Source organism: Notolabrus celidotus, chromosome 17 (assembly GCF_009762535.1).
Source record: "Notolabrus celidotus isolate fNotCel1 chromosome 17, fNotCel1.pri, whole genome shotgun sequence".
Taxonomy (NCBI): domain Eukaryota; kingdom Metazoa; phylum Chordata; class Actinopteri; order Labriformes; family Labridae; genus Notolabrus; species Notolabrus celidotus.
Genome location: NC_048288.1, coordinates 26,573,454 through 26,600,189, shown reverse-complemented (window position 1 = coordinate 26,600,189; position 26,736 = coordinate 26,573,454). Strand labels below are relative to the sequence as shown.

Here is a 26,736-nt window from a genome sequence, read left to right as displayed (position 1 = left end):
TTTGGCTTCTATTTTTCATTGCATAACAAACCTGACTACACAAGAGATAGGTAATGTTTTTCTATCTGATGAATAGATTTAAATTTAACAGACTTGTGAACTGTTGCCCCTTATCACAGATTCTGTTTGTGATCTTCATGGATAGTTTCTCAGGGAGCCGCCCAGGGGAAGTTGGGTTCCAGTTCAGAATTAAAACTCAACTCTTTGCAGATGATGTGGTTCTGTTGGCTTCTTGCAGCTGAATGCAAAGCAGCTGAGATGAGAGTCAGAACCTCTAAGACCATAGCTCTCGGTGGATGCTCTTTCTGGGTGGGGAGTGAGTCTTTGCCTCAAGAGAGGGAGCTCAAGTATCTCAGGTGAGGGATAAAAGGGATCCAAAGATTGACAGGTGGATTGCATCAGCATTGCACTGGCCCCTCATGGTGGAGAGGGAGCTGAGCTGGAAGGAAAAGCTTTTGGTTTATCAGTAGATTCAGAGCTTGATCCGAAAAGGCCACTGGACTTGGTAGAAATTCTTGAAGACGTTTCACCGCTCCTCTGAAAGGCTTCTTCATTCGTGACCAGACTGGGGTGGAGCTTGGAAATATAAGCCTCTAAAAGTCGTGGGTGTGTTCAGGTAGTCACAAAGGGTCGTAGGTAGTCATTAACCTAGTTCCTGACAGTCATTAGCTTACCTCCTGACAGTCATTCAGGACTTTCCTGACAGTCGTTAGCCTAGTTCCTGACAGTCGTTCAAGTCATCTGTGGGTTGTTAGGATCACATGCTCTCTGTTGCGAGTGTGGCCTTACTGGTTTTGAAAAAGAATCCAAGATAGCGTTGTATGTAGGAGACAAATGGCACCTTAGACCACCACTTCTTTTAAGAGAAGGATGTTCAAGTTTAACATAGATGGCTTCCTTGACCCCTCTTTCATCCCAACGGCCTTCTCTGTCCATAATATGAACTCTGCTGTCCTCAAGCTTTGAATTACCATGACCTGGATGACTGAGAACCCTCACAGACATGTTTTACCAGTAGATCTACGTCCCAGCCTTCACGTATGGTCATGAGTTCTCAATGAGATTTCAGATACAAGCGGCTGAAATGAGTTTCCTCTAAGGAGCCTTGGGTTCAGCATTAGAGGTATAGTCAGGAGCGAAGAGAGCTCAGAGTAGAGGCATTTCTCCTTTGCATGGAATAAACCAGTTGAGGTAGTTCTGGCTTTTCATAGAGATGCTTCTGGATGTCTCCTGTTAGAGGTTTTCCAAGCATCTACGTGGGAGGAGACCCCATGTAGACCCAGAACTCGCTAGAGAGGTTATATACCCCATGTGGCCTGGAAACGCCTTGCCCACAACCATGATTTTGTTGCCTGGAAAACATTTTTTGAAAATGAAGCTGCAGTTTTTAAAATGTCTTGTTATCTAGTGTCTTCATTACATGAGCCAACTGTGCATTCAGCCTGTTAGAGTCGCTCCTCTTCCTATATTCATCTGATTTTTCTTCTCTTTCTTCATCATACTAATAATAATAATAATAATGCATTTTATTTATAGGCGCCTTTCTTGACACTCAAGGTCACCTTACACCATTAAAACAAACAGAGTTTAAATAACAAACAGTGAATAAAATACAATTTAAAAAGTTTGAAGTGAATGGACAGTGGAGTTATGATCAGATGGAGTAAGCCAGTTTAAACAGATGAGTTTTGAGTTTGGATTTAAAATGTGGGAGTGAGTCGGTATTGCGGAGGTCAGGTGGGAGAGAGTTCCAGAGCTGGGGAGCAGAGCGGCTGAAGGCTCTACTCCCCATGGTAACAAGGAGAGCAGGGGGGACGGTGAGGTGGATGGAGGAGGAGGATCTGAGGGTGCGGACGGGTGTGGCAGTATGGAGGAGGTCAGAGAGATATGGAGGGGCAACGTTGTGTATGGATTTGAAGGTGAGGAGAAGTATTTTGTAGTTGATCCGGTCTGTGATGGGGAGCCAGTGGAGCTGTTGCAGGATGGGTGTAATGTGGTACTGGTAGCTGTTTACATCCCACCTCTGCCAACCCGACTACAACGTCCAACATCCTCAACGCTGCCATAGCCAGACCACCAGAGTACCCTCTTCCTGACCTCTGGGGACTTTAACCATGCATTTATCTTCTACATAGCTTATTCTGTCTTCTGTACATACTTTCATTATCATTATTTTCATTGTATTTTCATTTATATCTCTTTAATTAGTTTCTTCTATTAATATTATTTGATATTCTTACTTATTGTGTAAAGGAGCAACTGTAATGGGTGAATTTCCCTCCGGGATAAATAAAGTGTTTCTGATTCTGATTCTGATTCTGAAGATATAGCTCAGTAGGAATGCCAGCATGTTACAAGACATGCACTTTGTTTGATAAAATGTCACCTACAATCAGTATTGAGTGTGCATGGTTGAGTGTTTTCATTGAATATACTTGTTAAGGGGGAGGAGGTCAAATTTGAGGTCTGTGTGTGACTCCTGTTGTCCACCATGTCTACATGTGAGTCATTGTTTTGCTCTCATCTCTCCTCATGACTAACTACAAATGTTTATTCCTGTATTTCCTACATAAAGCTCTTCTTTTATAGTGATGTATTTGTGATTTAAATGCTCACAGAGGAACAAGGTGCATCGTGTGTGTTTTTGATGCAGGTGTGAAGTTTAGTAGGTTGGAAAGAATCGACTGAAAAAAGGCTCACCGACTCTCTCCACCTCCCCTGTGATTCTCGCTTGTATTTGTTCGTCTCCAGCTTGCTGCAGTGCAGAGACTCCAGCCAGCTGCAGCTCGCACGCTGAGACAGCCCGACTGAGCTGCAGCAGCACATCACAGGTTGTTTGTCTGAAAACAAAGTAGTCACACCGCTGTGAGGACATGCAGTCAGAAGGTTACGAAGAAGTTACACGAAAAATGGAGGTGGCGTGCTGCTGTTACCTTATGTTGCTTTTCGCCTTGCAGTTGACCTCTGCTACCTGCAGAGAGAGACGAGAGGCTGTCATTTTTTGGCTGTCTGAGAGGAGAAATGTCATTCTGAGAAGTGAAAAGGTGATGTCTGTTTCTGAGACGGACTGACCTGAAGCTGTCCGTCATCCTGACAGAAATCTTCCAGACCTGTTACCGGGCAACCAAACGCACTTGACACCTGAGTGGAAGATGAGGAGAGAGACAGACAGATGCTGGAACTGTGTGGGAGGTGATGAGTACAAACTTTACCTAGGAACACTGAAGAGAAGTCCTTGAACAGTGGAAGACTGACTGTTTACTTAACAGATAAATATTAAAATCAAACGAGTACAATAGTTATAATAAGAGAGTTACATAAAGAGTTTATCTTTATATACATGAGACATCTGAACAGTCAAAGCACAGACAGAGAGCTGAAGATTATCTGCTATCTATCTAGTCATTGTATAAGGTGCTTTGTGTGAGAATGACATTAATCCCAACTCAGCTCTGATTTGAATGATGGAATGTGGAGGAACAACCTGTTGTGCACGCAAGCATTAACATCATGAGAACATCAAAGAGGGTGAAATAGAGAGCAGAGGCATCAAACACTTTAAAGATGAATACACACAAAAGGTGAAAAGGTGAAATGCACAGTCCAAATATGAAGACAGGGTTAGATGTTTGTTGTGAGTGTGCACTGTTCTTAACTTTTAACTTAAAAAAGACGATAACTGAGGTTTAAATGCTGACTTTTTAAACTTTGAGTAGTAATTGAAGACTGTTTTGCACGATGGAGGATTAAGGAATTTTCTCTTAAATGAGATTTTGAGAATAAAGTTTGGATTTTATGTTTATGTTTATTTATTTGCACAATTAAAAGAAAATACACACAAAAAAAGAGCAAAGATAAATAATATACTGTGCAGGAAGAGGCAGAAAACTCAGAGAGCTTACTTACTTACTTACTTACTTACTTACTTACTTACTACTTACTTACTTACTTACTTACTACTTACTTACTACTTACTTACTACTTACTTACTGACTTACTACTAACTTACTGCTTACTTACTGCTTACTTACTTACTGCCTACTTACTTACTACTTACTTACGACTTACTACTTACTTACTACTTACTTACTTAATACTTACTCACTTACTACTTACTTACTACTTACTTACTTACTTACTTAATACTTACTTACTTACTACTTACTTACTTACTTACTTACTACTTACTTACTTAATACTTACTTACTTACTACTAACTTACTTACTACTTACTTACTTACTACTTACTTACTTAATTACTTACTACTTACTTACTACTTACTTACTTAATACTTACTTACTTACTTACTACTTACTTACTACTTACTTACTGCTTACTTACTTACTACTTACTTACTGCTTACTTACTTACTACTTACTTATGACTTACTACTTACTTACTACTTACTTACTTAATACTTACTTACTACTTACTTACTACTTACTTACTACTTACTTACTTACTACTTAATTACTTACTTACTACTTACTTACTAACTACTTACTTACTACTTACTTACTACTTACTTACTTACTTACTGCTTACTTACTTACTACTTACTTACTTACTTACTACTTACTTACTACTTACTACTTACTACTTACTACTTACTACTTACTTACTACTTACTTATTACTACTTACTTCTTACTTACTTACTTACTAACTTACTTACTACTTACTTACTTACTACTTACTTAATTACTTACTACTTACTTACTACTTACTTACTTACTACTTACTTACTACTTACTTACATACTAACTTACTTACTGACTTACTACTTACTTACTACTTACTACTTACTACTTACTTACTACTTACCTACTACTTTCCTACTACTTACTTTACTTTACTTACATATAAAGACAATTTGAAAATTAAATGAGAAAGAAGTCATAATTATGGGTTTTGTTTGATCTTCATAAAGGCTAAAGCAGGGGTTCCCAAAGCAGGTGTCAGGACCCCCTGGGAGGTTGCCAGACCGATTTTTTTTTTAAGTTATCTAAAATTTGTATATTGCCATTACTGTAAAAAAAATATATATATGTACTGTGTATTTACAGTAATTCATTTATAAATAAAACCTTGCAAACACATTTTTTTCATTAGTTTTCTGCCTTCCTGCAGATGACTCCTAAGGTTAGGGTTAGAGTTATGGTTAGTTCACAGTTAATTAACAAAAGCATCAGTAGCAGCGGTTCATTCATAACAGCACAGGAAACACAGCCACATGCGCATGCAGGTGGCAATATTTTCTGTGCTGACTAGCTAAATTAAGTATGAAGTTACATTTAATCACTTTGAGGGACAGAAAAGCAGAGAAGTTTGTGAACCCCTGGGCTAAATTATCAGCCACTCGACTGCACCAAAATGAGCAAAGTGCATCCTCTAATGAAGTTAGTGCCTGTTTGCGTAACCCTCTCCAGAACAGACTCTGTTTTTGACACTCTAAAACCGGCGCCCTTATTCTCGTAAATTCACCATTTTACTCCCATAAATGTATGACTTTATTGGTGTGAATTTATGACTTTAATCAGGAAATCTCAGTATTTGTATTCTATGAGGTGACCCCAACACTCCGTCTTAATACAGAGGACAGGCAGAGGCAGAGATATGAAGTCAGAATGATAATTAACAGTTACAGCGTGACCTGAGGGTTGTTTACGTTCTGTTAAGAGTCAAATTCAGGTTCAGTGGTGTTAATTAAAAACAACAAACGCACATAAGTTTATCCAAATGATGTCCAACATGTTGACTTATCATAACCTTTTTTTAATTAGATTGTTACAAAGTGAGATGGTTTTTTTTTTTAGAAAATAATGCTGAAAACTTTCACTTCTGTCCCTCCAATCTGTAGATTTCAATCATAAAATACAGGTTTATGGGACTTAGACTGTGAACTGACAAAACAAGACATTTACAGGCTTCACTTTAGACTCTGGAAAGATTTGAAGCTGTTTTCACAAATTTCAAAACAATAATTATACTAAAAAATGAACTGATTATTCAAGTTAATAACTGGCAGATGTTTGATAATGAAGATAATTCTTAGTTTAAGCCTTCAGAGATTCAAATCTTTAAATTATCACTCGTTGGCTTGCTCTTAAAGTCTGTCTGGTTGTCATGCCAGTATCTAAAGCATCAATGTGCTTTGACATGAACCTAAAACTATTTATAAAAGAGGCCATAATGCCTATATCTGTAATATTTGCTATATTTCATTCTATTTTATTTTAATTCTATTTTATTCTTACTTTTTACAACTGTTATTATTATCATTATTATTATTATTATTATTATTATTATTATTATTATTATTATTAGCCAGCGGCCACAAATAGCTCTTGTTCTTAAATACACCTGCTTTTTCCACTAAAAAAGCCTTCAAAAATGCTATAATAAATGGCTGTAATTTGCTTAGTAAAGGATTGATAGTGACAAAAATTCATCTGGAAGTCTAAAACACCAAAGTACAACTTTCTAACGAAAAAAAACAAAACTTCCTGATGCTTTGTCTGAGTTCACAGTAGAAAATGACCTTAATTCCCAGACGTTTTTTAAAAAACTTCAGTAGTTTCATCCATTATCAGACAAAACAAATGTGAAACTGGTACTCTAAATGCAGCACAGTGAAAGAGAAGGTTCTCCTGAATAAAATGATGATGTATGGCACTTGATGCTGAGTGCTTCAATAGGTTAGAAAAACAAAATAAATACAGGAGAGTCTGGTGCCCCCAAAAATGGTCTTGGTCTTTAAGGGTTAACTATGTCAGTACATTGTTGTATTCCTATGCACCGTGTTGTAAGCTGCTGGAACATAATAATTTAAAAGTAATCAATAAAGTCTATCTATCTATCTATCTATCTATCTATCTATCTATCTATCTATCTATCTATCTATCTATCTATCTATCTATCTATCTATCTATCTATCTATCTATTAAGCTCAGTTAAACCAATACAAACCCATGTAAAGTCCTTTAAAGCTGAAAGTCAACAGCCACAACATCCAGTCTACTGTAGTATTTTTAAGTGTTAAACCCATGAAAGGATGCTGTGACACCATATAGCATTTACAGACATTATTAAGAAACTGAAAGATTCACGTGTCCTACTTTAAAACCAACAACCAGGAGATGTAAAGACGGCCGAGGTGACAGAGTGGAAACATCACCCTGTTGTGACGCAGCCTGAGCTGCTGGCAGCCTGAATCAAAATTAAATTTCAGGTGCATCACTGAGTTGGAATGTGCTCTCCCTGCTGACTAATCTTCTGCCGGCAAGACTTGTTTGTGACGAGTTGACATTTAAAGCTGTTAAAAGTATGTAACATGAAAAGGCTGGAGACTTTGAAGGAGCATCAGAAACAGAACAAAGTGCACAGGGAGACATTTTCACTCTCACCAATTCGTGCACGTCTTGTTCGGTTTTATCGCCCTCTTCGGCCTCCACTGTTACGGACATCCAGAAGTAAGCATCTGCAGGAAAGGGAGCAGGTGTCAGGACATGAATATGCAGAGATGGAAACACTCTGAGAGGACAAACGCTGGATTAGTCTTACTTGTATTGGAACAGAGCGGGCTTATGTCACAGTTCACAAATGAAGAGCCTGAAAATAGAAAAACACAAATGTTACATATTCAAATAAGTTACACCGTGCTGTACCGTCTTTGCACTGAATAATGTGTTGACTCTAATGATTTGAAAACGTTTTTACTGACATGATAAAAAGAAATGAAGAAAGAAAGCATAAAAAGTTTTACTTTTTCATCATGTACTGACAGAGCCTGCCAGAGGATCTGAGAGGAACTGATAGAGATATTGGGACTTTTAAACATAAACTAAAAAAGTATTTATTCAGTCTGGCTTTTATGTAGGGTTTAACAATTTTAATACTTACTTTTTACTTTAATACTGAATTATTGCTTTATTATTTTAGTAATTTTACCTGTTTATCTTATTTTATTTTTATTTATTTATTCATTAATTAGTTTATTTTAATTTATCTATTGATTGATTGATTGCTATCATCTTAAATTGTCTGAAATAAATGTTTCTTTTTACAAAAATGTCCATAATATTAATGTTTTTCTAGAAAGTAGGGGAGATCGGGGTTGGTTGTCACACGGGTTGGTTGGCACACTCGTTATATCTCGCCACCAGAGGGCGCTGTCTCTCAAATTGGGGTATGGACAATTCCAGAATTAGGGTCAGAGCTCACCTACATAGTCTTCTCTGGAGTAAGACAGCTGAACATGAAGTGAGAGGACTTTTTGTGTTTTTCATGTCAAATTGTAAATATTCAGCTCCTCCGTATTTTTCTTCTAGGCTTTTAAACGATGGGTTTATAACAAAACAAGTGTTACCCTTACAAAGTGTGAGGGGGAAGCTATAGCTTAGATTTTTATTAGCTAGCTAACTACTTGTTAGATGGTTGTTAGCCTTGATGCTAGCAAAAAATTCCAGTTGGGGTTGGTCGTCACATTCTCTTTGTATCTCTATGTTGGCAAAATCATGCATGGTGAAATGAGTTGGAGTGTGCAGACCCTACATTTGCCATCACTGTAACTCAGACAGTGACTGCATGTAGCCTAGTTGAGTCGGCCATTATTGTTCGGCCTATTTGTTTTGTTCTTTATGTTGTTATAAAGGCTGGCCTAAAGATGTGTTTCCTGTTCAAGTTCCTTGCTCATTTTATGGTAAAATGCATTAAGTTATGTACAGTAGGCCTATAACTTTCAAATTTAGTTCTGCCTTCTTGCCTTTTTAAAAAGTTTTTGCCCATTAAAATACCATTGTGACAACCAACCCCATAGTGTGTGACAACCAACCACGTGATGGGGTTGGTTGTCACAATGTGTCAGAGTGTCTTTGATAGTTAATTACCTCTTTGTTACAATGAGTTGGAAAATGAGAGGTATACACATTTCAAGCCAACACCTTAAGCTTCAATGCAATGTAGGAATTACTATTGAAAGATGTTTTGATGATGAGCAATCATCAAAGCAGTAAAAAGTGTGACAACCAACCCCGTTCTCCCCTACTGCAGACAGGAGCAGTTTACGACACAACCACAGCTGCATAAGACGCACATTAAGACTCAAACAAAAGAAAACAGCACTGAACTGAATGACTTATCCTAACCACAGTGCAGTAAGTCTCTCACTGAGAGATGATTTATCTTTATTGTTTCAGAACATCTGCTTTAAAAGCTCTTGAATATGCAACACATTTTGAAATATATGAAATCAAATCTGGTGTTTAATGATAGATGTTTACTGATCATGACTTTGGGGATGCAATTTGAGAATGAATCTTCTTCTCATGAAAACTAAAAACATGTGTTTAGAGTTTGAAGACAGGCGATGCTTTCCCTCTAAGTCCTTGCAGCGTTGATTTCATACTTTGTATTTTTTAATTAGTCGCCCATCTCACCCGCCATCATGCCTCTGTGGCATTGGATCGCCTTTGATTACATAAGAAGTAAGTGTCACATAACGACAGCGCATACTGACACTGAGCAGGATTTTGAAAGTGTTTGTACAGCGTCTTTAAAGCACAGTGTGATCTAACAACACAGTAAACAAATTCATTTGAGCACACTCTCTAAGTCTTTAAACCTGTGGAGAAAAACAAGCGATCAATCTTCAGAGAACTCTCTGAAGTCTCGTTTTGGTGCTAAACACAAATGCAGTTTGACGGATCACAGGCGGAGTGCGATGTTTTCTGCTCCAAACACAAACAGGTGAAGCAGGTCAATTATTTTGTTTACATACTCCTTACATGGTTTACCATGACTCTGAATGGAACCAAGTTTGATTACAGGGAGGTGTGGGACATAGTTACTGTCAGCATCGCTCACCTGTGAGCACAGACGCCAGAGTACTCGCATGAGTGACAGGTGTTGCAATGACGAGACTGGAGGGAGTTGTTGCAGGCACTTCTGGGGAAAGAAAGAAAGAAAGAAAGAAAGAAAGAAAGAAAGAAAGAAAGAAAGAAAGAAAGAAAGAAAGAAAGAAAGAAAGAAAGAAAGAAAGAAAGAATGAGGTTTGGTAATAGTCAGGAAGAAGAGGAGGCAATTAAAGGAGTCATTGCTTTTTAAAATGATGCTTACCAGGTGGGGGTGAGAATATCCGTCCTTCTCCAAGTGTAGGTGCTGAAACAGTGGATGCAAATCAGGAGAATGGAGTACTTGTTCTCTTTCTTTTCTCTATCCCTCTCAAAAAGCATATTCCAATATGAAGAAACCCTCTTAGCTAGTTCAGTTCAGTCAAACAAAACACCACTTAAACATTTCATTATATGTGTTTCCCTTTAAATAGACTGTTTTTTAAGATTGTGTTTGAAACACAAGGCGTAAACAAGTACATGAATAACATTCTGACAAACAGACACAACATGCATGTAAGTGTTAAAGTCACCTGAATACACACCATTAGTAACGCTTCTTTTAGCACGAGCCTCACGTCTGACCCGCCTGTGGTCTACGAGACACATGGAAACATGCAACATTCAACACAAAACATGCTCTAAGGTCATGCACAACAAGACGAGTGTTAGAGATGGAGACGCTGCTGAAGTCATGCTGATAGGTGAGGTGTCCTGCATGCAGTCACTGACATGAAAAGGTGAGTTTGTTTTAAAAATGTGTGAACAGATAAAAGTGAAGACATCACTCTGAAACAGGATAAGAGAAATGCTTAAAGACTTCTATATGAGACATATGGGGTGCTGTTTGTAGGGTTGTGCACACTGAAAATAACATAACAAATAACAACAACAATTCTACACATTTAGCTCCAAATCATCATAAAAACATAGTGTGAATTTTTTTAAAGTCACATTTAGCAATATTTGTGATCTTCTTAAAATTCAATTTTGTTTTGAAAAATATATTTAAGTTAAAATCACTGTTAAAGCCAAATGCTAAATATAAATATAATGTTAAATGTTTAATATAAATGTTACATATAAATCTGAATGTTAAATGTTGAATATAAATGTTAAATATAAATATAAATTTTAAATCTAAATGTTAAATCCAAATGTTGATTGTTTAAATGTTGAATCTAAATGTGAGATATAAATGTTAAATATAAATATAAATGATAAATGGTAAATATTAATGTTAAATATAAATGTTGAATGTTAAATACAAATGTTCCTCTTAACATTCAATTTTGTTGTGAAAAATATATTTAAGTTACAACCACTGCTGAAGCCAAATGCTACATATAAATGCTAAATATACATCTGAATGTTAAATTTTGAATATAAATGTTAAATATAAATATCAATGTTAAATGTTAAATATAAATGGTTGATTGTTAAATGTAAATTCTAAATGTTAAATATAAATATAAAGGTTAAATGTTAAATCTAATTGGTTGATTGCTAAATCTAAATGCTAAATCTAAATGTTGAATATAAATGTTAAATATAAATATAAATTTTAAATCTAAATGTTAAATCCAAATGTTGATTGTTTAATCTAAATGTTAAATGGTGAATCCAAATGTTGATTGTTAAATCTAAATGTTAAATGTTGAATCTAAATGTTAAATCTAAATGTTAAATATAAATATAAATGATCAATGGTAAATATCAATGTTAAATATAAATGTTGAATGTTAAATATAAATGTTCCTCTTAACATTAAATTTTGTTGTGAAAAATATATTTAAGTTACAACCACTGCTGAAGCCAAATGCTACATATAAATGCTAAATATAAATCTGAATGTTAAATTTTGAATACAAATGTTAAATCTAAATGTTAATGTTAAACATTAAATATAAATGGTTGATTGTTAAATCTAAATTCTAAATGTTAAATATAAATATAAAGGTAAAATGTTAAATCTTATTGGTTGATTGCTAAATGTTAAATGTTATATCTAAATGTGAAATGTTAAATCTGAAAGTTAAATGTGAAAGGTTTAGTATTATTCTTGGAATAGTCCCCAAATCATCCTACAATGATGCTGGTTTAAAGGCAGGAAAATATGCCGTTAATATTCAGGGAATCTTCAAGTAACCTTTTTATACTAATTCAGTTAACTTCTAAACATGTAGGGTACACAAAAGTAAGAAAAATAAGCATCTTTAATATCCAGGAAATATTAGGGGGAAACACTCAACTTGCCTTTCTACCAACATAATCCTATACCTAGAGAATATCATGATGGAACTTTAAAAAGATGCTCCTAAAATTAATCTTGTTTCCTGAACCACATTTTCTAGCAGTGTTTTAGCTAGAATCAAAGTATACAACCACAAACTTTGACATGTCCCTCTCACCACACAGAAGGTAGGGGTCTCTCTGCCTGGCTTTGAGACTGGTAACTCCCCAGTACTTAGCATTCCAGCCAATCACAGTGCCGTCCTCGCAGAAGCCATGGTCACTCAGGTCTGCCCACATCCGGAACAGGTACAGCTCGATTTCTCCGTTCACGGGTCCCAGGCGTCGGTTCTGGGGACGGCAGCCCAGCCAAAGAGAGGTGGAGGAGGGGATGGCATTAGCGATGACCGTCCTCTCTGAAACCAATTCTCCATCAACCTGAAACAAAAGGACACGTGTTTGTTTTGAATAAGTGGTTTGAAGAGGTGTAGGGATATTCAAATCACCCAAATTCTATCTGTAAATCAAAGCACAAAAACACACATTGCTTGACTGCAGGTTTGCCCTATACTTTGCATTGCACAGTGGCTGCAGTACCAATTTGCGGCCTTTACTGCATGTGCTTCCCCCACTCTCTCCCCTGGTTTCCTGCTCTATCCACTGTCACTATCATCTCAACAAAAAGGCATAAAAGCCCCAAAATAAACTATAAATTTAAAAAAATCACATTGCATCCAGATTTTTTAATAAACCCTCACTTCATTCAAACCTGCAAACAAACAACACTTTCCTTGCACACAAGAAGATCTAATAAAACTCATGACAGTCTTGCCCTTTATATCAAGATAAAGTGCTCTGCTTGCCAATGGATCTTGTCCTCATGAGCTTTACGGTGCAGTCATAACTATCGGAGATATGAGAAATACCTATTGTGAGTACAATGTGAAAAGCTAAGATCTCATAAACCGAAGGTATCCTTTAGTTTTTCTGAAAAGCTGTGGTAGCTTACTGCACAAAATGATTAGACGAATAGTCAATCTAAGGTTTATAGTTTGCAAACTTCTGGAAAAGGCCTTTGTGATGACGCTTTTTATCTGGGTCAGTGAAGTATACATTTCAATGTAAGGTGCATTATGAGAATCTAAAGTCTACTCAGCGTCAGCACACAGGGAATCGCTGCCTTGTGTCTGCCTTAATTGTGTGTTCAGCAGTGCATTGTTTAATGTGTCATTCCAAACCTCACCCAGAATGAATGGTATTTTTTGAATGACAAACAGACAGAGCTTTATAAACAAATCTATCTTTGCAAACTCTGTTTAGCCTTGTTTTCATAAGATGTAATGGCATACTGAGAGGTATACAAACTTCTTGAGTATCTTAATGTTGTCCTTTATAAATATTTCTACATCTAATGATGAAATATCCTTCTTTTAGTTTCACTAAAGTTATAATGATAGTGTGTCAGAACTCAAGGTCTGAGTCACAGTTCTTTTTGTACTGGCAGCACCTGTTCTTATTCACAACTAATACAGGTCAACATGCTCAGCGCTCAGCGTCATAAGTGCCATCGATGTCAGCTCTTTTTTGTCACAGCACTTACAGCACTCAATTCAGTTCAACTTTTAGAACACTGCTCGTCAATGTCAGCATTCGTCAACGTCTGAGATCCATGCAGGAGAAGCTAACCACACTTGTCTTTACAAGGGTACAATTTCAGGTCTAGAGCTGCTGCTACTGCTACAACAGGATGTTTATGTTTTCTTTGTAAAATATTGTTGAATAAAGGAAAATATAAAGCTTACAGTGCAGTTTAAACAGACTTAACAGTGACTACAAAGGGATAAGATAACTTTTGTGACTTAGCATCTGCGAGAAGAGCACTGAACTTGAGGTCATGGGTGTTGCTAGAGCAAGAAAGCAAGTAGTGGACACAGGCCCTGCCACTGGTGGACACAGGCCCTTATTTTGCAGTCTGTTTTTACCATAGACTGTATAAAATATGGACGTAGTATCCGTGACGTCACCCTTCTGTTTCTGAAGTGCTGTTTGAGGCCAATCGGCGGCAGCAGCCATATTGTGACGTAAAGAGGTGGGCTTTGAGCCTCCTTGCCAAGAGCTACAGTGTTCCCGCCTGTCAATCAAGTCAGCTGTGCCTCTCATTGGAAGACTCGTAATCTTGATATCTTTGAAAATGCTGCATTAAAAAAAAATTCACCCCCCTTACAGTGTGTGCTGATCGAGAAATGAGCTATCCAGACTACATTCGTCTTTTGTACCAGGCTGTTAACATGTTTATTTCTGCTGTAAAGATCGGCTTTTTTGAATTGGTGTGTATGTGGTTTCCGGTACTTCCGGAGCCAGCCTCAAGTGGACACTCGAGGAACTGCAGTTTTTAGCATGTCTGCATTGGACTCATATTTTTAGACCAGAGGTTGCCACTTGGTTTTTACACATAAAAGACATCTTTACAAAATGACATGCTCAGTTATAGATTACACCATCTAACTGTACGATACTATTGAAATTTGCTCCACTTAGTTAAACAGCAACAATAAAATGCTGATTGCACATCACACCTTCAATTTTCTGCTGTAAGTCCTTTTTTTTCAGAAAAGTTTCAACCCAAGAATTTTCTTTGTCATTTTTCACTCAGGTTATGTACTTCCTAAATGTATTGAAAACTAGCTCAGTAAAAGTTTTACCTCCAGGCTAAAGGAGCTGCGATGTATGTCCCTCCTCAGACACACCCTGTGCCACATGAATGGGGCCAGACGGAGAGGAAATCTGTGTTTGACCCTCAGCAGCCACCCATACAGCGCCTCATCATCTCCCTCCAGACCCAGCTCAGGTTTAGGTGCGTGGATTGAGCTGTAAGAGAACGCCACCCAGGCTCCTGGTACGACCACACGGATGTCGACGCACACGGTCATGTGAAAAAGCTGCGGTATGTTGACCCTGTCCTGCAGGGTCCAATGGTCCTCACATCCTGTTAATACTGCTTTGGTGTCTCCAAGGAAATAGCCAAGTGCTGCAGTGAGACAAAACATGATTTGAAGCTTAAATTATCACAGGACAGCTGCAGTATAAGCAGAAGTGATCTTGGGAACAAGATAACTGTTAAATTTAAGAGCTTCTTTGGCTTTACACATAAATGCAACTGATTGTAAATTGCCTACATTAGCTTATTAAAACAAAGAAGCATCAGAATTCAGTTGGTCTCATTTTTCTCCTCACATGTGGCCTGCAGCATCAGCAAACTAATAAACATTAGTTTTAAAAATGTCCTTTCTTAAGGTTTGTCTTCTGTACTTTCTAACATAAAAGTTTCAACAGGGCCATGGCAGCCAAATGTAAGCCAAAATAAACTATTAACTCAACTCAACCCAACTCATCAGAAAACATTATTATTAGAGTACAAAGAAAACTGTTTTGTTTTAAGTTATGTTTTTAGAGCTGTTCTCTGGGCTAACTAAAAGGGTGTTAGCTTGTTTGGCATATCTAGCTCAGAGCAGCTTTAGCCTAATTGAGCTGCTAGCATACTTGATTGTTCATGCTTTTACTTTATTTTAAGGTGTTTAAATGGTTCTCTGCCATTTTTAGTCAGTTGTTTGGTTAAGATTAACACACTGTCTGATAATGACTGAGACAACCTTATCATAACATAGCAATTAGCATTGTCTTAATTTGTTAGCTTGCTTATATTTGCAAGCATTAGCCTCACAAAGCAGCTAGCATATCTGAAGTGTTTCATGCTTTTGCTTTCTTTTATTTCTGGAGCATGTTAAGGTCAGTTGTTTTGGTTAAGTTTACCTTTTGACTAATTTTCCGTGTTCATTTTGTCATTTAATGTCTTTTTATTTTATTTATTTATTTTTAAGTTAGATGTTTTTCAATTTCATGTCATATTTTACATTCGGATTTTGTTGGGCTGTCAGGCACCCTACAGGGGTGTCAGGAGGTCTGAGCTCGACACAGAAAAGACTCAATGTGTGAGGATGTGTAATCCTTGGGAAGAAGTTCTGAGATGAATTGAATGATTAAAGGTTAATTTCGGTTAAGACAAGATCAGTTGTGTCAATCAATTGATAATTAAAGGGTATTTAAAATAATCCTTCCCAATTAAAAAACAGACCCAACAAACTAGAAAACATTCCTCTTTTTAGCTGCTCACTCCACCCCTTAAATGGATGCAAACTCATTTTTTCAACCTTAATTTTTAATTCTGTAACCAAAAACTTTTAATTTCTTTTAACAAACTGAGTTTTAATTCAGTATTTTAACTAAATGTACTTTCTTTCTTTCTTAATCTTAGATCAAGAGGTCTGAGCCAGCTTTGGGCTGCAACTCGACACAGAAAAGACTCAATCTGTGAGTCTTAATCCTTGAGAAGAAGTTCTGAGATGAATCGAATGATTAAAGGGTTCATATTGGTTAAGACCAGATCAGTTGTGATTCTGTGTCCGGCGGGACAGTAAGACTCTGCAAGTTACGAAGTTCAGAGCAGCGAAGAGGGCTGATTATTTATAATAATCCCTCCTAATTTAAAGAAATAAGACCCAACACTATTTACTATGTACATTAAGTTACATAAGTTACACAGAGAGAGAGAGAGAGTAGATCAAACATAACTGGCCACATATAAAGTGTAAATGTTGAAGTGTTTGCTGTGTTTTTTTGTTGATTGTTACTGTTCGGATTTTGTTTTTAACTCTGTAAAGCACTTTGAATTGCTCTTTGTATGAATGGTGCTTTATAAATAAACCTGCCTTGCCTTGCCTTAAGATTAACACACTAATAGATCATGAATGAGACAACATTATCATAACATAGCAGTAAGCATTGTCATTTTTGATATGTTAGCTTGCTTATATTTGCAAGCAGCAGCCTCTGAAAGCTTCCAGCATATGACTGTAGACTTAGCCTTACTGTTTGGTGAAACAAGACAGGTGTGCTCTCTCACATTGAAACCCTATTCAAGTACAATAATAAAAAACATACACTGAATTACTTTTTGTTTTTGTTTAGATATGAATCTCTTACCTTTTGGTGGTTCGGCTGCCAGCAGCAAAAGCATGATGACTAGAAGGAAATGTCTCCATCTCCCTCCTCCTTCAAAGCAAAGGTCATACATCCTCCTGGAAAAAGAAATTCCCAAAGAATTTTATCACCCTCCTCTCCTTCAGGCGTGATGTTTGCATGTTTGTGGAAGCTACCTCTCTATCAGTTGCTCACTGTCCCAAAATTCAAATTTTATTCAAACCTTTCTTTGTTTGTTTTCCAGTCAACAACTAAAAAACCAAATGAATTGGCCTGCCAGCTTTCTCTATAACTTTATTTCTGTGCTCTTCTTCCCCCGCATGCAGATTTTGAGGTTTTAGCGTGCAGGCGATAAGAGGGTATCGTTGTTTCGGTCAGGGGATTTCGTACAAGTTCAACAAGTAAACCAAAATATCTAATGTTATGTCGGGCTTTGTCTGCACTGGCAGAGTGGCTGCAGGGCATGGGGTGGACACGGCAGATAAGGTTACGCCTCATTGCTCTCACACCTCAATAAGAGACAGGCTGTTGTTGCATGCTGTTTCATATGCAGGTACAAGATATACAAGATAATGTAGATAATCAGATATAGCTTTTCAAAATAAGATAATGCTGCAACTCTATGGTACAGAAGCCACTTAATTATTTAACAAGCAGACTGATCATGGCAATTTCCACTACTGGAAATGACATTCAACTTCTTTTTAAAAGTAGGAATAAGATTCAAACTAGTTCGAACTGTTCCTCATGCATCTTTAATAAAATCACAAAGATCTGTTGTTCCTCTGGCACTCTGAATTGTGATATCCAGCTGCATTCACACAAAGGAGGGCGTAGCTAAATTACACCAGTGTTACTTACAAAAAGCCATTGTTAGTTCAACTTAATTTTAAATCGCTGGTCTGGACACTGACTGCATTAACACGTCTTTAAAAGCCAATTGCAGAAGTGTTTCCTAAATAAGCACCTCTTTAAATACGGCAGGTAACACATCCTCATACATATGAACTTTAATCAGACAAAGGTTTATAACCTTTACAGTTTGTCTCGGCTCAAGTACCAGGACTATGTTTTGATTCTGGGTTTAAAATATTAAGTTTTTTCTGTCACTTTAATAACAAACACAAAAAACATTACATACATATTGAAGTGTAACATTTTTATGAACTCAGTCAATGTTGACTTTTGGTTCCACAAGAGACTGAGAGACACCGCCCTGACCTCTACCCTCTACAGACTTTACCTCTCCTCATACTGCATCAACTCACTACCATGTTATATTTTGACCAGTCATATTTACCACAGCTATTACCAGTTGCTGCCTAACTATAAAGGAACCTGGGTCATATTTAAAATCGTTCCAGTACTGGCACAATAACTCCTGTGTTACTGCTTAAAATGCAGAAACGGATCTCAGCAAGTAGGGGAGAACGGGGTTGGCTGTCACACGGGTTGGTTGGCACACTCGTTATATCTCGCCACCAGAGGGCGCTGTCTCTCAAATTGGGGTATGGACATTTCCAGAATTAGGATCAGAGCTCACCTACATAGTCTTCTCTGGAGTAAGACAGCTGAACTTGAAGTGAGAGGACTTTTTGTGTTTTTCATGTCAAATTGTAAATATTCAGCTCCTCCGTATTTTTCTTCTAGGCTTTTAAACGATGGGTTTATAACAAAACAAGTGTTACACTTACAAAGTGTGAGGGGAGAGCTATAGTTTAGATTTTTATTAGCTAGCTAACTACTCGTTAGATGGTTGTTAGCCTTGATGCTAGCAAAAAAAATTGCAGTTGGGGTTGGTCGTCACATTCTCTTTGGGGTTGGTTGTCACATGTAACAACCAACCCCTATGTTGGCAAAATCATGCATGGTGAAATGAGTTGGAGTGTGTAGACCCTACATTTGCCATCACTGTAACTCAGACAGTGACTGCATGTAGCCTAGTTGAGTCGGCCATTATTGTTCAGTCTATTTGTTTTGTTCTTTATGTTGTTATAAAGGCTGGCCTAAAGATGTGTTTCCTGTTCATGTTCCTTGCTCATTTTATGTTAAAATGCATTAAGTTATGTACAGTAGGCCTATCACTTGTCAGTGCAATTCAACTTTCAAATTTAATTCTGCTTTCTTGCCTTTTTAAAAAGATTTTTCCCATTAAAATACCATTGTGACAACCAACCCCATAGTGTGTGACAACCATCCCCGTGATGGGGTTGGTTGTCACAATGTGTCAGAGTATCTATGATAGTTAATTACCTCTTTGTTACAATGAGTTGGAAAATGAGAGGGATACACATTTCAAGCCAACACCTTAAGCTTCAATTTAATGTAGGAATGACTATTGAAAGATGTTTTGATGATGAGCAATAAGTAAAAAGTGTGACAACCAACCCCGTTCTCCCCTACAGCTAGGGAAGAGGAATATGACCACTGATTTTGTTTTTTCGTTAAGGTCTGACCTTCTTTCAGAATTCTAACTATTTGTTTTTCTCAGAAGTTCAGACCTCTAAAAAACAAAAAACAAAAAACAGTGGGACTAAGCATCTTCCGTACACACCAGTAATTATTTATTATTTATCACTTTACTTTACTTTACTTTACTTTATTTCATTTAATTTTATTTAACTTTGTTTTATTTAACTATATTTAATTGTATTTAATTCAATTTTAATATTCTGACTTTCTTACATTGTGTCATTGTGTATAAGAGCACATTGTAATGACTGAACTCCCCCCTGGGATAATTTAAGTATTTCTGATGATTCTGATTTCTGAACTGGTCTCTCACTGTATTTCATCAGCTCTCTTAAATACAAAGCTGTTTCTTGTTAACCTACAAAGCAATAACACACAGTATGATGCCCCTTGTAACTTCCAGTTCCTTTTTGATTGAGAGCATAGACGACCTTAATGATTATAGTTTTGTTAACGACAATTGCCATAAAAACCACAAGTGGAAACTGACCTTTATAATTTTACTGGCCTGTAATTAACTCCTCTATTGTTGCGGTTTGTTGTTAAAGCGTCACAGTTGTCACAGTGGTTAGCTCAGTAATGTATAATAACATGCTTTCACTCTTGGTTTGAACATACTGTACCCTTGATCTAAGCCCTGCAATATTCATTAAACGCAAATTAGCACCAGTGCGTGTATTTTATGGTGTCTTACTGTTGTTTGATTCAGGGAGTGTTTGCAATGGCACCTCATCAGAAGAAAAATGTTGATCTCCAGGGTTCAGCTGCTGAGCTATGTTACAGGAGCTGAATTCTGCCAGATTAAAAGAAATAAAGTCTAATTATAACTTTGTAATCTTTTAATAAGGTTGATTACGTAATTATTTGCATGCATGAATGTCACATGTTGTTTTGTTTCAACACTTCACTCTGCTGGAACTTCTAGGTGCGACAGGTTGGATTAGAAGAATAAAAGGATGGGTGATTTACAGGTAAAACAAGCAGTTTAAATGTGATTAAAAATGTAAATTGTTCATAGCTATGAGAGAAATGTAAGATTATATATGTTTCTATATTTAGGTTATCTATCAGGATATGACAATCATATTTCTGAGGCTGAAACAGAACCTGTGAGCGCCTAAAGGCTACACAGAAGCCTTCTGTTTACTGTCATTCCTCCCCTCAGGTTCCCACAGTCTGACTTTGATCTTAAAACAGCGTCAAAACACTTCAGGTATTGTTTTTTCCTGCCTCATCTTTTACTGTCAGAGCAGTGGGTCACAAAACTCCTTTCATGTATCATCTACAACACCTGTCTTTCAGTGCTTTTCTCACACACTTTAAATTTTCTCACAGTGGTTGAAATGTTTAAAAGCTTACCTGATGCTTTTCAAAAGCACCTGCAGAGTCTGTATAGGTGTTCTGGTTTTGCGGGAGTCCTATGGAGGACGACTCACACAATGTCCCTCCATCGTCCCTGTGTTGTGGTAAATCCGTCAACAGTTAATCCAAAAACTCCTCTTTGTGTTGATTCCTCTCCTCTTCTCTGTCCTCAGTTGCTCTTCTTCGGTCCTCCAGAAGCCACCTGTGTCTCATACAGGAGCATCGTCTACAGTATCAGGTGCCTGAGTGTGTGTGCGTGTGCATGTGTGTGTGTGTACGTCAATGAGTGTGTTAAGGTTAAGGTGTGTTCAGGAAATCAGAAATTGTGAAATGTGAGGAGACAGGAGATGAAATAACGACACACCCCCGTTGAGAGGAAGGAGGGAGGAGACACGGATAGAGATGAAAGAAGTGCTATCTGTCTATCTATCTATCTATCTATCTATCTATCTGTCTATCTGTCTATCTATCTATCTATCTATCTATCTATCTATCTATCTATCTATCTATCTAGTGTCTCTGTGCTTTGTTGTTGCTCAGCATGACTTCAGGGCAGCAGCTGGTCTTGCAGGATGCACGTCCAGACAGTTCCTGGACAGAGCATTATCTGGTGTGTGTACTTGTGTGTGTACAAGTGTGTGTGTGTGTGCATGCCTAAGTGTGTGTGTCCACAGAAAAAGTATGTAAAGTGCAGCTTATTGCAAAAACAGGCAAAAAATTACACGCTAGGCTCAAGTTTGAAATGCTGGATTCAGGGCTGACAAACCGGTCAAACATCTTCCCTCTCTCTTTTATTCTCTCTTCCTCTCTCTCTCTCTGTCTCTCTGCCACACACACACACACACAAACACAATATGCTATGAATGAGAGGAATGGCATCTGACGTCAGACGTAAAATGAATCCAAACAAGCCTTAGGGCGACACGGCTTTTCAAATCTCAGAGCGTCTTTACTTGTATGCACTGTGCGCATGCATGTTTGCACATGGGTGTGTGTGTGTTTGTGTGTGTGTGCATGGTCTAGATAGTGAAGTATTTGACCACAAGAGGGCAATAAAGACAAGAGCATTTTTTTTCCACTGGAGATCAAGTGTCAGGCTTTGTTTAATTTGAGCACGAGGAAACAGAACAGTATCAGATCAGTGGAGCGAGGCAGAACAGCAGCACGTTATTGCTCCTATGACGAAGCACTTGAGAGGGGAGTTCATTTCAGTATGTGTGTGTGTGATTGTGTGTATTAGTGAAGTTGGCACTTAAGTGAATTTTAAAAACATCCCACTAGAAAGCTTCTTTGGCCTCTCTTTTCCTGCAGACAGCCAGGAACAACAAATTATCCAAACATAATCAAAGCTTGGAAAAAAAAAACTTCTTCTACTCCAAAGAGGAGTTCAGACCAGCTGGGCTGTGTTTTCTGAATTTATTAAGAGTGCGCTGCATGTGTATGTGTGATGTTGAGGAAATATGTCATCCCATCTGTGTCTGGAGGTAGGCGGAGGATTAGTAGTCAGACTGTCGTACGCAAAAAGGTCATTGTTTAGTCAAATCAAGTTGCAGAGTGTCCTTCCAAAATCTCCTTGAGTGAGATTCTAATGCTCCTAATACAATCTGAGTGTCCTTGTAGAGTGTGGGCGTGATATGGTGGATTTGGATTTGGATTTTTGGACAGGATCAGATAATTTATAGGAAAACTGAAAACTTTGATACAACCCCAATCCCCCAAAAGTTGGACTGCTGTGTAAAAAGTTACTAGAACAAATACTTTGAGTTTTGATGTCAGGTCTTGAATAATCCAGACATTTGGTTTTGACGAGAAAAGCCTGATCCCTGCTGCTACAGCGGCCCTGAACAAAAGGCCTCACTGCACAGTGTAGAGTTGATGTTGATGTTTGCTTTTAGTGTATTTGGTGTTCTTTTTGTGATGTATGTCTGTGGAGCACAGGAGAAGAATTTCCCCAAGGGGACAATACAGTCTAAAGTCTTCATCTAGGAGTTTTGATGTGATGTCAACTAGATGTTTGGTTTTTTGAGTTTTACATCACTTAGATGATCAGCATCAACATGAAATTAGGTTATATATCCACTAAATTATTTGTTTTGATGTCAGCTACAGGTTGGGTCTCGAGGTCAAGTAGATCAGGGGTTCCCAAAGTGTGGGTCGGGACCCCCTGGGGGGTCGCGAGACACCAATGTTGGGGTCGCAAGATGTCTTCCACAATTTTTTTTACAAATGATTGTAAAAAGAGCGACAAAAGTTGTTGTTAAATCTGAAATAATAGAAATGTAATACAAACATTTTCATTAGTTGGTCTTTCTTTGTTGCCAGTTTGGGTTGGTTAAGAGTTAATTAACAAAAGCATCAGTAGCAACAAGTGAATTCATAACAACACAGGAAACACAGACACACGTGCATGTAAGTAGGCTACGTTTCTGCAGACCAGCTAAATAAAGTATGAAGCAACACTGAATCAAATCGGGAACCCCTGAAGTAGTCTTTGGATTTTGATGTCAAGACAATAGGGTTTGATGTCAACTAGATCAACTAGATCTCAGGTTTCTGGAATCCCACGGGTCATTGGATCCCAGCAGGATGGGAGTCAACTTTACTATTAATCATGTGATTTGGACGGTACAGGACAAAACAGTTGACGTGAGCAGACGTGAGCAGGCGGGAGCAGACGGGAGCAGACGGGAGCAGACGGGAGCGGGAACCAACCAATAGGACAAAAAAAAAAAATTGGACAGGCGCCACCATTTTGTAGTTTTCTTTCAGTAAGCTGTAAGCTTTTGACTGTAACTCAAGTCAAAAGAACTACAAGGACCAGAAGCAAACAGTGCTTCTGGCCGCTGCTTTCCGTCGTAATTCAAAGAAGAACAGCAATGGAGGGAGCAAAAACCAGCGGAGAAACTGATGTGGTTAAAAATGTATTTGCAATGCAAAAAACATGGGAGCGGTACAGGAGTGGGAGTCATTCTGAACGGGAGCGGGATGGGAGTGGGAGTCATTTTACCAGGAGTGGGATGGGAAAGGAATTTTTTTTTACTCTGGCCTCGGATTGGGATGGGACAAGATTTTTTTCTGTGGGAGTTGGATGGGACAGGAGTGAAAATCCACTCCTGTGTCACCCTCTAGTGTCTACCAGATCTTGTGTTGGCTTGATGATGGGTTTTATGGTCAGAAGCTGTATTATAGTCAGACATTAGCCGATGGGCTCACAGGTTAAGAGTACAAGGAGAGGCAGTCTCCTGCTATAATTTGAATTTGGGTGGACTTATACTGCTTGGCACTTGACACCAAATTGGTCTAGACTGAAATAACCAAACAACCTTGGATTTCTTATCATAAAATTTTAGCAGACATGCAATGTCACAAGAGGAAGCATCAAACTGATTTGGTTGTCCCATGTGACTTTGGAGCGTCACATTGAGTCGGAGGTATTCATTTTTTCATGAAATGTCTGAAAAGCTGATGGAAGGATTCGCATGAAAGTTGGTGTCCTGTCAACTGAACAGACTAAATATGGAAGCAACATTGTGCCAGACATCAGAGCCTGTTCGATGGCCAGGTAAGGCCCATGTTTTTGAAGCAGATGAACATCAGCATTACAATAAAAACTGTGTTTGTGTCAAAGCCGTAAAAGAATACAGTTAACGGTACCTCCTAGCATGTGCTCTAATGAAAATCACTGGGAAGCAGGTGAAGGATCGTGGCTTTGTCTTACTGTTGGTTGTTGAGCATGTTCAAAGCCGGAACAATACTTTCATTCGGGGGGAAGAGTCAGAGAGGAGCATGGATTAACAATATGAATCACTCCCACGCAGAGACCTGGAGCCACAATAATCAGAGAACCCAGGAATAAAAGAGATGAAGGCAACAAGCTTGTTCTCCTACAGGAGGTTGAAAGGGAAGATAGTGTACAGTCATTCAGACTGATAAATGGTTCAAGGAGAGAATACGAAAATACTCTGCTAATGAATAAATTAGCTCCCACCAGTGCAACTAGACATTAACAATGTAAATACTTTAACCCTCCTGTTGTGTTTGTTTCTCTGGAACAGCAATAATGTTCTTGGGTCAATTTGACCCAGGCATATCAAATTATCCAAAAGTGTCAGAACCCCAAAAAATCCCAAAACACATTTTTTTAATCTAATTTTTAACTCCTTTAATAACCATTTAAATCAAGATTTGGTCCATTGGTGTTCTTTAATTCTCACAGATCATGGTTCAATGAGGATACCTCACTCGTTTTTCATTAAAATGAATGTTTATGAATGTTTTTTATTTTTATTTATTTTAATGAAGTGATGTTGGTAAATTAACACAATTCCTCTTCTGTCACATGCTGTCTAGATTTTTATGCTGCATTTAGCTGGTTTAGAAGGCATATATAGCCTAAAATAGACTTTAAAAGGGGTCAATTTGACCCACAACATAACAGGAGGGTTAAAAAAAATGAAAAAACACAGAAAAAAAAAATTAAATGATAATATGTGTTAGGTTTGTATGTGGATATGGATCCACATCCACAAGAGTATTTAAAAATGACCACACTGCTGTGTTCTGACAAGCAGCAACCTCCGAAGTACTAAAAAACTGCAGTTCATCGAGCATCCACTAGAGGCTTGCTGCAGAAACACCGGAAACCACATATAAACCCATTCAAAGAAGACGATCTTTGCAGCAGAAATAAACATGTTTACAGCCTGGTTCAAAAAAACACTTTAGGTCTGAAGAGCTAATTTCTGTATCGGCACACACTGTACGGGGTTTAATTTCTTCATAACTCTTTATTTTTGAAGATATTAAAGTTTTTGCCCAAATAAGGGCATGGCTGACTTGATTGACAGGCGGGAACACTGTAGCTGTTACCGAAAAGGCTAAAGGTCCGCCTCTTTACTTCACACTAGCTCGGACGAAGTTTGGTTGAATTCAGCATTTCCAATATGGAACCTGACAACGATTGGCCTCAAAACAGCTCTTCAGAAACAGATGTATGTCACAGATACTACGTCCATTTATTATACAGTCTATGTGTTCTGAGTAAGAGACGACCAACTCTACCCATAGACTGTATAATAATGGACGTAGTATCCATGATGTTACCCATCTGTTTCTGAAGCCCTGTTTTGAGGCCAATTGTCAGTGGGAGCCATATTGGAAATGTTGAACTCAACCTAACTTCTGTCGAGCAAGTGTGAGGTAAAGAGGCGGGCTTTGAGCCTCCCTGCTAACAGCTACTGTGTTCCCACCTGTCAATCAAGTCAGCTGTGCCTCTCATAAAGGAAAACTCGTAATATAAATTAAAAAAACCTAACGACAATCGTTGTTGAGCACCTTGATACCCAGGTCGTGGACCCAACCACTCAAAAAAATTGTGAGCCTTGAGGCTTTTGAATGCCTTCATAATGAAGTCTGGAGGAAGAGGTAGCTAGTGATGTCAACGGCAGACACATTCAGAAATAAGCTCGGGTCAGTTTAAAAACCGGAAGTCCTCATGAGAGGAGGATCTCTTCAGACATAATCCAGAATTTTTGTGGGTATCACTGTCTTACTATGGTGTCTAGAGCAGCACAGTACGGGCATTCCTCAGTTGCGTCCATTTTGAAATGTACTTCCTGACCCCCATTTAAATTCCACACGTCAATGGCATCATGTCATTGCAAACAACCTATTAGAAAACAGAATTCTCCAGCTTAAACTATTAAAGACAGTACTTTTGCTCTTTCTATTTAAGCGACAGACT

General features: G+C 37.9%; 1 protein-coding gene across 1 annotated transcript; it reads right to left on the bottom strand.

The window, feature by feature from the left end:
• Positions 1-149: 149 nt before the first annotated feature.
• On the bottom strand, positions 150-15,052 carry LOC117829347. The gene is made up of 11 exons (XM_034706976.1): positions 14,825-15,052; positions 12,302-12,560; positions 10,436-10,486; positions 10,117-10,158; positions 9,865-9,945; positions 7,564-7,611; positions 7,407-7,480; positions 3,073-3,141; positions 2,934-2,971; positions 2,701-2,840; positions 150-238 (listed from the first exon to the last, which is right to left on the bottom strand). Exons 1-11 carry the CDS (start codon positions 15,050-15,052, stop codon positions 150-152), a joined length of 1,119 nt encoding a protein of 372 aa, XP_034562867.1.
• Positions 15,053-26,736: the final 11,684 nt, after the last annotated feature.

What these genes read in the sequence shown, in the direction of transcription:
- LOC117829347 (XM_034706976.1), bottom strand. Translation starts at nt 15,052, where the DNA reads ATGACCGTGTGCGTCGACATCCGTGTGGTCGTACCAGGAGCCTGGGTG. An exon ending in GCAGCTCCTTTAGCCTGGAG is followed by an intron (nt 12,561 to 14,824) that starts GTAAAACTTTTA and finishes CTTTTGTTTCAG; the next exon opens with GTTGATGGAGAATTGGTTTC. An exon ending in TAAAAGAAGCGTTACTAATG is followed by an intron (nt 10,159 to 10,435) that starts GTGTGTATTCAG and finishes CCACTGTTTCAG; the next exon opens with CACCTACACTTGGAGAAGGA.